This window comes from Silurus aristotelis, assembly GCF_946808225.1.
Source record: "Silurus aristotelis genome assembly, chromosome: 14".
NCBI lineage: Eukaryota > Metazoa > Chordata > Actinopteri > Siluriformes > Siluridae > Silurus > Silurus aristotelis.
In genome coordinates this window covers 15128208-15142028 of record NC_139587.1, presented here as the reverse complement: position 1 = coordinate 15142028, position 13821 = coordinate 15128208, and the positions used below count along the sequence as shown (strand labels likewise).

The window sequence follows — 13821 nt, the reverse complement described above, 5'->3', positions numbered from 1 at the left end:
ATTTAATCATACGTACAAGGTACTGGCTTGGTGTTCTCCATGCTAGGGTGAGTTTTGTGATTTCGACAAGCAAAAAGGTTCCTTCGCTTTTTTTATTTATTATTATTTATTAATTTTCTTTTCTGTCACCACTGAATGGAGGAAAAAACTCAGTAAGCAAACTAATAGGTGTGAAAAAGTCTGATATATGCTCCCTGGCTTGCTTTGCTACAGTAAAAAACAACAACATAATAATAAAATTAAAAAAACTGTCAGTAAGGACACTTTAATACCCTTGTCCATGCATCACTAAATCAATTATTATTACAAACTACAGACAGAAAACAAAGAGCAGTGCAACAGAAAGTGTGAAGATACGGCTGTGAGCTACCATGAACCCACAGCCAGAACCGCTTCAGTGCACATTTATACCAATATCCAAATGGATTGATCAGAAGTCCCAGCTACAAGTCTAAAAACAGGGGTTTTGTTTTTTAATCAATGCACTCATTCGAATATATTTGGTATTGTATGAGGAAGTCAGGTGTTGCAGAAGTATGTGAGGGTGTGCAGGACATGTGCAGTATGAGGACAGTGTAACAAAAATGAAGTGTGCAGTAGAAATGACAGTCTGGTTCAAGTGGGAGGTTGGATTACATCAAGGATCGGCTCCGAGTCCTTTCCTGTTTGCAGTGGTGATGGACAGTAAAAACAACATATTAATAAAATAAAAAAAACTGTCAGTAAAGCACACTTTAATAACCTTGTCCATGCATCACTAAATCAATTATTATTACAAACTACAGACAGAAAACAAAGAGCAGAGCAACAGACAGTGTGAAGATACGGCTGTAAGCTACCATGAACCCACAGCCAGAACCGCTTCAGTGCAAAGGGCACAGATCCCACAAGTCTCTTTGTACATTATTTAAAAATTTTGTATAGATTAGTTACCCAAAATGTCATGTTTTATTTATTTTCTTTTATTTTGTTAAAAATATCCTGAGAATCAGATTGAATTCAAGAAGCAGTATTGTGTAGGTTTAAGCAGGAGGCATTACTCTACACATGGCGATCTCTCATGCACACCCATTACACAGGAGATTACATACGGCTGCATAGTAAGAACAATATTAAGCTCTGTACAATCATTTTCATCAATCTGTTTCAACTTTATGTTTGAGATCAGTTACTTAATGTGAGCTCCTCTTCCTTTTACATAAAAGCTACAGGTCTATTCTGCTTTTCCTGCAGGAACCTGCAATGCCATGTTGAATATCTAACTTGAATATAGAAAGCTGTATCAAAAAGCTGCTAACCAATCGAAATCTTAAATTTAAATAAATATACACTCCGCTCCAAAAATACACCTGTGGAGTTTTGCCTGACTGACACTGTATAATGGAGTTAAAATTAGAAAATAAATACAAGTGCAGCTTTTGAGCTTTACATTGAGGGTCTTTACATTTGAAACAGGTAAATGGTGCAGGAATCACAGCACTTTCCATACGAAGTGATTTCTTTTCATAAGGAACCAAAATATTTAATTGGAAATCCTTAAAACTCAGTGATTGATGATGTCTGTAGGTTCCAGACTTCAGGTAGACACTTGGTCCCTGGTGATTCCCTCCCAGGTTTTTACTGCGTCTGCCTCCAGTTTTGCCTTCAGCAAGTGAAATGCACTTTCATTCGTATTCAGGACATGTGATAACTTGATAATTGCAGACCATTCCCAGTCTTTGCATTAAAAAAGTCTTGGTTTGATTTTAGAGCATGCTCTGGGCTCATTGTCTACTCATCAGCAGTCATCTCAATAAACACAAGCAAACCAGTTTCATTCTGAACTATGCATGACAACGTCATATAATGCAGTAGTGTGCTTCAGATCATGAGCAGTTACTTCCCTTCTCCATACTCTTCTCTTTTTTCTGGTATATCTTTGTCTCATCTTTTCATTAGATTAGATTTTCATTTATTTTATGTTTTTGGCAAACTCTAACCTGGTCTTCCTGTCGTGGAGGCTTACCAATGATTTACAGTACATCTTGTGGTTATCTCTCTATATTTAGTACAATAAACTTTCTCCAAATTGTTAACTTTTATACAGATATGTCCAAATCCTAAACGACATTCTTGATCTGTAGAACTATGGAAATGTTTTTCTTCACCAGAAAATGAATACTGCCACAATTGTTTACTGCAGTGTTCTGGGACTTTTGTTGTTCCTGAGTTCACCAGTGCATTTTGTCTACCTTTCGGTCTAATGGTTGCTCGCTTCACTGCCAGTAACAATTTGCTGGATAGTTAACATAACAGATTCCAAAACACAAACGCAACACTTCAAATAAACTCAAGGTTTTTTCTTTTATTTTGTATATGAAATAATGCAGGAGTACCACACGCACAACTAAGCCGCTAGATTTCCAATTACTTTACTTTAGTTTAATATGCGTATTGAGTAATACGCATATTAAAAAGAGTGCCATAATTTCGTCGCTTTTTACCCAATTTGGATGTTAATACCATCAAACTGATGCTGAAAGTCGCACTTTGAGCTCGAGCTTTTCTTTTTTCTTTCATGATGGTTGGCTGCAGAAATACCCAAGCAGCATTATGCCCTGTTACATAAACACTGCACCAAATCCAGCCCATTAAACCTGATGTGCAATTCTGAAGCTATGCATTCGTTCTAACTGAGGAAAGAAATGGTAAGACATGCGGTATTCTCCAACAGGTGCAAGCAGTGTTGATCAAACACGCAATATCCTCAACAACAGCTGACAAATTCTGTCCTGAGCATTGTCCTTTTCTCTCTACTATCTCTCCAACACACACACACACACACACACACACACACACACACACACACACACACAGGACATTCCAGTAAAGTGTTTTCAGAAAGAAAAAAAAAATCTTCCAGCATCTCTCCTCCTCCGCTCTCTCTCTTCCCCTCCCTTCTATTCCCATCAGGACCGAGCAAAGGCGTGCAGCTCTATTTATAGCCGAACTCGGCTTTTTTTATCTGCCAGTGACTATTTGTGGCTCTGGAGAACTACAGAGGGCTTCCTGGCTGCTGACGTCAGCTGGGCTGTGCTGCAGAGGCGTAGATAGAGGAAAAAATAAAAAGGATAAAGAGGGTAAAAATGGAGAGTCTGACAGCTTTAAGGAAACAGAGAGGGGAGATCAATTAGGATTAGGAGAGATGTTAGAAAGTTCGATGAAAGAGTGGGAGAGAGAGAGACGCATGTGGTTTAGGGTACGATGTCGCATTCTCATGGTGCCTCTGAAAAAGCCTGTGACACGGGTGTGGTCTCTGAGTGACAGCGGCTCGGTGTGTGTGTGAGATTCCCTCTCAGCGCTAATCGCGGGTTACGTGGGCGAGCTCATATCATTCGAGCTCGGGAGAGAGGAGGTCCTCCAGAGGGAACCTGGATTAGTGGAGACACGCCAGCCACATGGGAAACACAGACAACCCAAGGAGAGCAATCTCTCTCTCTCTCTCTCTCTCTCTCTCTTTCACACACACACACACACACACACACACACACACACACACACACACACACACACACACACACACACACACACACACACATAAAAACCTCTTTCCACAAACGCAGGCAAATAAACAAGAAGCCAAAATAAAGGTGGCCATGTGTGACAACAAATATTTGCATTCTCACACAAGTGCAATGAAGGTTATCGCACAAACACACACACACACACACACACACACACACACACGCATTATTAAGCATTATAAGTTTACACTTAAGCTGAGCAGGTGACCTTATGTGATACATCATACACTGACAAGTTTGTGGTGTTTACCAGTGCTGTGTACTCTCAACCTTAGAGACATACACAGGACGCTTTAAATGGGGACGCTCCCATAGCGACCATCTGTAGGGTTATTCCCAACTGCAGTGATAAAACGCATTAACGTCACAGGGCCCTTGCAAATGGCCGTTTCAAGTGGACAATTTACGTCGTAGATTATTTGTTATTAGGCTTCATGGTTTAAAGTGGAATAGCTTGAGTGGCCTGCTATAAAGCTCTGACCTGAACCCTAGTGAACACCTTTGGGATGAATGCTGACTGCACCCCAGGCCTCCTCACCCTATATCAGAATTTACTAGCACCCTTATGGCTTAATGAGCTCAAATCACATCTGCTCTTCAAAATCCAGTAAAACATTTTCCCCAGGACAATGAAAGTCATTCTAAAAGCAAATGGGGACTAAATGTGGAATGCACAAAGCACTTATAAATAGAAATAGAATAGGATCACGCACAAATCTTATGGTCAGATGTCCACAAACCTTTGTTCATATGGTGTATTTTGTATAATATACTGTAGGGTGGAGAGACTACGGAATAGTCACGATCACAATCAAAGTGTTTGATTGTTAGTAACTTGAATATTTTATTTACAGCAATCATTTGTTCCACATTAAATCAAGCCACACAAAGATCCTTTGGTAAGACAGGAATCGTGTTTTTAGTCAGTCGACTAATAGTAAAAAAAAAAAGTTGAATAGTATTTAAACTACGTATGAAAGGTCAACCACTTGATTGGCCGGCTGATGAAATCGGGACATTTTTGGCATCCAAACAGGGAAATCGGAAGTCTGCAAATATATAAAGCAAGCAGCATTTAGACCTGCTGCGATCATTACTAACTTACTCCTGTCGCTTTCCTCCATCATTTCTGCTAAGTTGCAAAAACAAGATCAAGAATGACAAGTATCCATGTGTTCCCACTTCATTCCACTCAGTCATTGTTTGCTTGCGTCAGTTCCGGTTTGTTTTTTTTCTCGTGTGCTTATTCGATAAACTGAAAAACAGCTGTCCAACTAGCGGCGGCGGTGCGAAACACACCGAAAAACTAATACCGACCGTCAGCTTGATGTGTCCCCGGCTTTAAGTCCTCATCCTTCATTGTAAATAAGGGTTATATATTTTATTGGTAAAATATGATGCTCCTTTTGGAAAGAGAATGAGAATAACATGTGGAAAGAAAATGCAAGATAACTTTTTGGATCTTTATTGTTATCGAGCCTTCAACCAACTGTAGTTTAGGCTACAGGTAGGCACAGGTACCAAAACATGCTAACAACTTGTGGTGTTCAATAAATGTTTAATTTAAGCATTTTTCTGTATCACCTCTTTTAATGAACTGTTATGAGAAGAAGGAACTGTAATGCTAACTGTAGTTCGTTTTATAGCCTTGGCATTGTTGTGTGTACGCTTTCAAGTTTAATAAATAAAAAAAATGCTCTTAAAGTGCGAAGCGGAGATGAAACAACTAGGAACATATTAAATGCCAGACTAAGGGCATTTATTTTTTTTGTATACATGTGTGCGTGTGTGTTTGCTGTGAGATCTCCATTGATCGCCATTGTGCTCAAGGAGAATGTACACATTAAGTTGTAACCATCTCCTTTCACCTGATATAAATAGCAACTAATTCAACATGAAACAGAAACAGAGGAACATTTCAAGTGAAACGAAGGACATCGTTATCGGGAACTCCCGTCAGTGTCACGTCACGTGAAAACGTCAATCAGGCTCTTCTGGATAGAACCGTTTAGATAAAAATGCATGTTGTTTGCATCTAGGCTTGGAGGACTAACAACTAGACCATTTCAGCAGAACATGCTGCCTGCTAAATCAAATGCAAATGGATCAATATTTTACATAAGAGCTTTCATGGTAATAGTGTGCATTGTTGCATCACATATATTGCAACAAGTGATATTTCAATGCATATTACTAGTTTAATGTATGTACAGACATGCACTTTTAAGGGCTGAACAGCTATAGAACCCCCCACCCCCTCCCCTCGCTCTCTCTCTCTCCCTCCTTCTCATCAGATCGGCCAAGAGAATAAAGACACAGCAGGTTCCAGGAAGCCACAGTATAAACACATCTCACACTGCTGACTTTAATACACAAACACACACACACACACACACACACACACACACACACACACACACACACACACACACACACACACACACACACACACACACACACACACACACACACACACACACACTATTTTCCAGCAAGCAAGTACTCACCTGCACCAAAAATATAATGAGGAAGTAGAAATTGGCGATTCTTCTGAACTGCTCGAACAGGTTCTTTGGCAGGAAGTTCCATATTGTGTACTGCAGAGACAAAACAAATCAGGCAATCAAAGTGATGCTAATAAAACTAAAAACGCACAGATGCACATGTTAACCGAAATCTAGGCATGCAGATGAAGCAATGTGGGTCTATTGGTCAAAAAGCATAAGTTAGGATTCTTCATAAGTTGATGACACTAGGCAGAAGTCAGAGTTTTGTTGCTGCAGGTGGTTTGCATAATCAGCTCATCTTTCTTCCTCTTTCTCGGACTAACTAAAGCTTTAAAAGTAGAGAGCGAAAAAAAAAAGCTGAACTAGGAACTAAATGAGCTGCATAGGATGAGATGAATTGTTCACAGCACAGCACAAAACACTGAGTGAATACCGAATCTGGCACATGATGAAAGAAACAACGACAATACTCAAGTCTATGTATAGAGACACATTCTGTAGAGGCGATGAAAGAGTACAGGTCTGGAGACCACAAACCATCCATCGGCGAACTCTGTAAAATCACAGGACAGGAACGGGAAGCCTAGGAAACTCAAGCATGGACAGAACAATAATTGAGGATTGAGAGCGAGAAAAAGCCATAGAAGGCAGGTTTTGAGCGAGGATGATTAGAGAGGGATGGAGCAGAGGAAAGATGCTGGGAGAAAGGAAAGGGATGATGAACGCCAGACACATAGCGCAGGGTAAATACCGCGGCACGGGTAATTAAAGTGTGTTTACACCCGTCGCACCAGAGCAGGATTGATCATGCGATCCCACAGCAGGATCGCAACTGTGCGTGAGGGTGGGTGTGGGTGAGCATGCTTCTAGAGCCGCCTCTACACCTAGAGAGCAGGTGGTAAAGCGGCAGGGAGACTAGTAAATGTCTCCTGCGTTCCCTCTCTCTCTATCTACGTTGCTCTCTCTCTCTGTCTCTGTGCCCCATGTGTAACCTTACAGTCACTGCGTTGCCATGGCACGAAACAACAACTGATAACCGCGAGCGTGCCAGAAGACAGATACAGCTTGTAAAGATCCCAAATGTGTTATTGTTATTAACAGTTCCAATCCAAACCTGATCCCACTGCAGCGTCCATTTAAAAAAAAAAAAAAAAAAAAAAAAAAAAAAAAGTTCAATAATAAAATAAATAAAAATAGAATATCACATACCTTGGAAGACACTATCCTGTTGTCACAGAATTTAGGAGGGATGAAGGCCTCAGTCGCCGGACATGTGCGATGTCCTACCAAAATAGTCCTACTGTCCACTCTTTTCTCATCACCACCAAACTACAAGGACACAGAAGAGAAAGAGAGAAGAAGAGAAATTAAAATATGCTACATTTTACAACGCCATAGTGGTCTGTTGAGACAACGCATTTATAGTTGTCGGGTCTGCTCCGTATCAAGCCCGAGCGCTTGACCGAACACAGGAACAGATTTAGAAATGGTTCTTATTTAGCACCATGTAAGGGGCTGAGTCCCTCGTGTACTCCTGAAACGAGCTGCGAGAGTTCAGCGCTGTCATAACATGTTAAATGTCACTTAAACAGTAAAGCACACGGTTAGGCTTTGTTTATTTAATTACATCAGATATCTCTCAATATATAAACACGTGCTGCTGCTCAAACAGTCCTGTACAGGAGTTCCTACATTCAGCTCTACGGATTAGAGTCGAAAATGCTTTCAGTGTGTCACGAACAGCACTGTATTTTTGTACAACACTGTTTCTGATCACAGATACTGTGATGTATCAAGATGCTGTATGTTGATACAGAATACAGTGCTGTGCAAAATATTAGGCACATGCAAAGTCAGGCTGAAAAGGAAAAAAAAAAAGGCTGCTTTCAAATAATGTCAAATATAATATTTTAATATCTACATAAAAAAAAAATCATCTTTCACAATACACTAACAATCTGTTTTGAAGGCTGATGAAACCAAACACTCCACCTCATGCACCAAACACTCCACCTCATGCACCAAACACTCCACCTCTGCATGGAGAGATGTTCTACAAACATTGTAGCAAAACCCTGTATGTTTCGTTTGGCCGTGGCCATTGCAGTGTCTGTAGCTAATCAGTCAGTTTATTTTTCTCCTACTGTTATGCTGGGCTTCTTTGGGCAGGTTCTAGACGAACGTTACAGCACATTTTTTCCAGACACTACCTGTGAACCGACTTTTCTCATAGCCGTCGGTGAGCATGTCATATGTAAGACCACTGAACTCGACTCGTGAAATTCCGGTTGTCCTTTACTGCGTACTCGTTCTTGTGAAAGCAAAATCAGCCTGAAGAGTATGAAGCCAACTTTGATGATAGCCACACCCCCTCCCCCAGCAAAAATAACTTCCTATTTCAAATTGAATTAGGAGAGGCTTCAGGGGTTGTTTACAGGATGCTGCTTTGTCAGAAGTGCAAATAATCGCAGCAACACACATCTACACACCCTCTCCCACGCTAGCCTCTTGGTCAGAGATCTAAAGTTTAGTTAGCCATGTTTCAATTGATTACGTTTGGAAAGTGCCTCAGTTTCAGTTCTTGTTGTTAGAATGCTGAACATTTGAATCGGATCAAAATGGAAAGTAAGGGATGCAAGTCAGATAATGCTTATTTTTGCAGTATTGCTGTTGTTATCCTACGCCACCGTATCATATTGTATATTAAATTTGAGTTATCCTAGTGTGCACAATGTAGGAAAAAGGTAAGTTGGCTGCAGCATTTGGTGAGTCAGCCTTTTCCGGAATGAATAAAGCGGTTGCTCGTGTTTCCACCCTTCAAACGAAAAACACATCATTTACCATGCCTGTATATTGTCATCTCTTTCACAATGCTGTGCTTGTTTATTTGCTTAAACCCAAATATGTTCACATCGCGCATTACCTGCATCGAAAGCAGGAGTGCGGTTTGTGGAGAAATGTTACAATTAGATTGGTTTGTGATAATTTTTTCACCATCCCATTTGACAGTTACTTCCTATTTGCTGTTCCAATAGGCTCCACTCTCCTGGGAAGATGTTCTACTAGATTTCAGAGTGGGACTATAGAAGGCCTGAGAGTGCAGTCAGCATTCCAATTCATCTCAAAGGTGTTTAGGAGAGTTGGGGTCAGAGCTTTATCGCAGTCCACTACAACTCAAGTAAACCATATCTTCATGGAACTGGCGTTGTGCACAGCGGCACGATCATGCTGCGAAAGGTTCGAGTCTCCTAGTTCAAGTGGAGAAAAAAAACTTGAATTCTTTCGCATCCAATCTTTTATAATTGTGTGCCTTTAACATTGTGGTAACAGTTCAAGAAAGAACCACATATGGCTGGGAAAGTCTGGTGTGCCAATACATTTGTCTACATAGTGTAGATTGTTGAGGTAATAATAAATACAAACATATGAAACTCAACCAAAATGTTGTAAAATCTTTTTTCTTTAGCGTTTAGGGCTGTAATATCGAACTGGTAAACTAGTACACAACCTACAATATTTTTTATTTTATTTTTTTAACACCTGTCTATTGTGATTTGTTTCCCCATTTCTGCTGTTTGCGATTTTCTCCATTATGAGGGAGCTGCTAGCTCTCAGTCCCACCGGATGGATAAAGCAATTTTTAAATGTGTAGTGTGCATAATTGAACAAATCATTCATCCACATCAAACTAATAAAGCAGCATATCAGTGTTTTGCTGTTATTTACTGTTTCCTGCCGTCAGCAGTTCCCTCTCGCTTCTGCACCTCGACGAGTCCAGCGAGTCGAACGTTTCATAATCGCTACCATGAATCTACAATACAACGAAAAAAATCGATACGGCTAACAACTTCAAATACACTGCAAAGAATCGGTGCTAAAAATAGGATCATGGGAGGTAAGTGACATAGGGAACAAATTTGTTTTTGATATAAAAATACAAAATAAAGCAACATAAAACCAACTTTAGTTGGAAGAAAATAATTATGGGTTTCAGACTGTGGTAGACAAGTACAAATGATGTTTAAATCAAAAGATTAGCAAAAGCATCCTGTATTATCTATTCTTTTTGACAAACAATGCGCCCTGAAATGGCCAAATCTGAAGCTTTGGTCTTAACAAGAAGAAATGAGCAAGAATTTAGGCAAATGCACCCCTGGGAGCTGCTGTGGCACCATTTCTGGTCATTTAGATTTAACCTGTTAGGAGAAAACACTAAAAACAGAAATGTATTTTAATAGTCTTCTTGTATACGTAAGTTAAAATCGTGATAATGATTCAAATGTTTGAACTCATATCCATGTTCTACATCTTCACCAACTGTTTGAAGCTCTTCAACATTGAGTGACTAAACATAGACTCCTGCTGTAAAAAGATGTCTGCAGATTTACCCACTAGGACTTAACTTTGAAAGAAAGAAAAGGAAAAGCAATCCAACACTAAGCTACTTTATCCTTGTCTTTTATTCTTGCTCATTTCCTGACCAATGATTTGTTAAGCTTCATATTCTAGCATTTGGGGCTTAGACCAGATTTCTTTTGCCCACAAGTGTACTTTATATTTCATGCCACCACATCAGTCTATAAAAACATTCACATTAATATGCATACTTTTTACAATAAGCATTTTTAATAGGCAAAAGAAAAACACCCCTGAAGGGAAATGCTCAAATGCACTTATATGCAAAAGTATACAACCTTGTAAATATCTGCTCAGTGGGAGATTTTCCTAACCATCTCTATTCCTGCTCCAATGCAAACAACATGAACCATCAACATTCAACCAATCAGGATTTGACTTGCTAGAGGGTAAATTTGAGTTTAAATGCTGATGAGAGCAGTTAAATGTTTTGGAGTTTCAAAGAACTTATAGCTTTATTTAATCAGATCACTGGAATTGAATTCAAAACTAGTAAAAGCAGTGTTTGTGGGTGTCTTAAAAGAATTATTAATCATGCTTCACACACAGTGAACACAAAGGATGTCAGATCCTGAGATAAACACTTCAGTCCTTAAGTTCCACACACACACACACACACACACAGACACACACACACACACACCCTATATTTTATACCGACAATCCTCGAGCACAACCTTCTGTACCGTACTGGTTGCTGATACATTGTTGCTGTGTTTTACTGTTTTACTGCACAATTACTGTGTTTAATGTTGTCTTTTGTTATTTATTGCACGAAAATGTTGCACATGTGCACTTTGCGTTGTTAGTTTAGAGTTCTCCGTGTGGTTCTGTGTTTTGTTATGTTGTTTGATGTAACATCTTGGTCCTGGGGGAAACCTGGGTTGTTGTTTTTTCGCTGCATACTGCACTGTATATAGTTGGAATGACAAAGCCGACTTGATTTGACGCACACTAATGTTCCACTAGATTTTGGAGTGTGCTTGTGGAGATTTGTGTTCATTCAGACACAGAGGTATCAGTAAAGTCATGTGCTGATGTAGAAGGAGGAGGCCATGGGAAAGTCAGCATTCCAATTCATCCAAAACGAGCTCAATTGTAGGCCAGTCAACAACTTCCACTCCAACCCACGTAAATCATAAAAGGTTAAGGGAAGTGGCTTTGTGTTTAGCGTAACTGTAATGAATGGACACAGATGAAAATGGCTTCCCTTTTGAGTCTGGTCCCTCTCAAGGTTTCTTCCTCATACCATCTCAGGGGAGTTTCCCTTGCCACGGTCACCACTGGCTCGCTCATTAGGGACAAACATATAAGCACTAAAGTAATACATTCCAACTTTTTAACCTCTTTATCTCTGTAAAGCTGCTTTGGGACAATGTCTATGATGTTTAAAAGTGCTATAGAAGTAAAAATATAAATCTGTATGACAATTTGGGGAAGAACCACATACAGCTGAAAATGTTCGGCGTGCCATTACTTTCCTGCATATACTGTAGTGGGTGACTTTACGATCGGTGGTGACTGAAACTATGGTTTTAGTTGTACTTACTATGGTTGTGCTACATGTTTAATAACAGGACCCATAAAGCAGGGAGTATTAAATACTCGAAACAATCATTTTTATTATTGATTAAGTAATACTCAGTGTTATAAAAAAAAAAGTCAACTGAAAAGTCGAAATTTCTCTACCGAAAGAGCCAGGACTTTCTCTGTAGCTCCTCTGGAGTAACGCAAAAGCTGTCAGTGTGTGTTAGCAGGCTTTCAGCTGTGCTCTAACTTGAACATGTCCTGCTCGGCCCATTTTCCAGCATGCTTGGGAAAAGTGCAAGTGGCAGTGATATTACTCAGAGCTTGAATTATTTAGCGATCAGAGGGAATCCAAGTGTCTAATGCACGGTATTGGCACCTCCTGGTGTGTGAGCACCGGTTAAGCCCCCCCATCATCACCACCACCTGTCTGGACACGTTTAGCTCGATAACGTTATTGACAGCGGTGCCTGAAGGGGAACTATATATATTTACTCTCAACTCATGTTATCACGCTACCTGAAATCTTGGGAGATCTTAAGCAAAACACATTAGTGATCCGGTGGAAAGGACTTGCGCTCTCCACCATGGAGACATCTGCCTATTCAGCCATGTTCATCCACTCCTGACTGATGAAAGCCACGGCAAAAGTTGTTTCCATCGTCGTCAAGCGCCTCACGCATGCCTCATCTAAAGAGCCTATCTACTCATGTCATGTGGGAGCTGCTCAGGCTTCAGTCTGTTCTGAAAACATTCAAAGTCATTGTCGTTCGAGATGTTCTGGCTTTCCTGTCAGGAACAGCCCGAGATTATGTAAGGCTCTGCGGAGCGTGACCATGCTTGCGAGTTCTCGTAACACATCGGGTGTGTGTTCTCCGGCCGGATGGAGCACACCACGCCAGGAAATGGGAGCGGGTGCCAGCGCTTAAGAGCAGCGTCCAGATCCACCTCCAAATCCTCCAGTACTCAGGATAGAGGGCAGCGGTATAACCCGGCGGCTTACATCAGCATTAAAGCCAATCAGTAATGGTTTTGTAAGGATAGAATGGACTTGAGGGCAAGATTTCAACAATCATACTACCATTCGAAATCTTACTAAACAACAGATTATTGTCTAATACCCGATACTGATCCGACATAATATCCTTTTCATAACCAAGCTCACTCTCTGTTCAAGCATCTGTTAGCAATAGAGTTATGTAAATCATTCCATGCAGAGTCAGTCATCACTCGGTATTAGAGTCGTCCTCCGTCTGTATCGTACTACTCTGACACATTTCTGCACTTTGTGCTGTTATGCAACCCGTTATTTTCATTCATTTCATAAAAATGTCCCCTGTTAATGACCTAAGAGTCAAATGAGAATTTTGATACTGGTCCAATCTGGAATAAATGCAGCGTGTGGTTAAAACTGAGACAAGTTTTTCACATTGAAGCCCTAAAAGTGAAAGAGGACACTGATAGCAGTATTTCCTTGCGGAACGTACAGAGAAGGCGGGTCTAACCAGCCAGTTATATGCGACGATCCTCAACCTTGTCTTATTATAACCGGTCTATTTATTCGTGTCTTTGTGCTCTGGAGAGACAGAGTGCAATACTTCATGGGAAAGCTTGCAAAACACACACATTGTCTCACAAACACTCGCACACATGGGATGAATCTGATGGCGCGAACGCCGCGAGTCCAGGATGGGCCAGTTTCAGTAGATTGTTTTCAAGGCTGAAGATTCTTCTTACACGCCCTCGTACAACTTTATACAAATGCTAAATAAAACGGCTGCATTCCAGCTGGGGCTTTTCCATGCAAA

General features: G+C 40.4%; 1 protein-coding gene across 8 annotated transcripts in view; it reads right to left on the bottom strand.

The window, feature by feature from the left end:
- The window catches only part of atp11c (ATPase phospholipid transporting 11C (ATP11C blood group)), a 61527-nt gene that overhangs the window by 31540 nt on the left and 16166 nt on the right, over positions 1-13821 (bottom strand). For all 8 annotated transcript variants that reach the window (XM_083560077.1, XM_083560076.1, XM_083560078.1 and 5 more), the window contains exons 2-3: positions 7280-7399; positions 6071-6160 (exon numbers count right to left, since the gene is read on the bottom strand). In XM_083560077.1, the coding sequence (XP_083416203.1) occupies positions 6071-6160; positions 7280-7399 (210 nt within the window). The remainder of the gene's footprint in view (positions 1-6070; positions 6161-7279; positions 7400-13821) is intronic.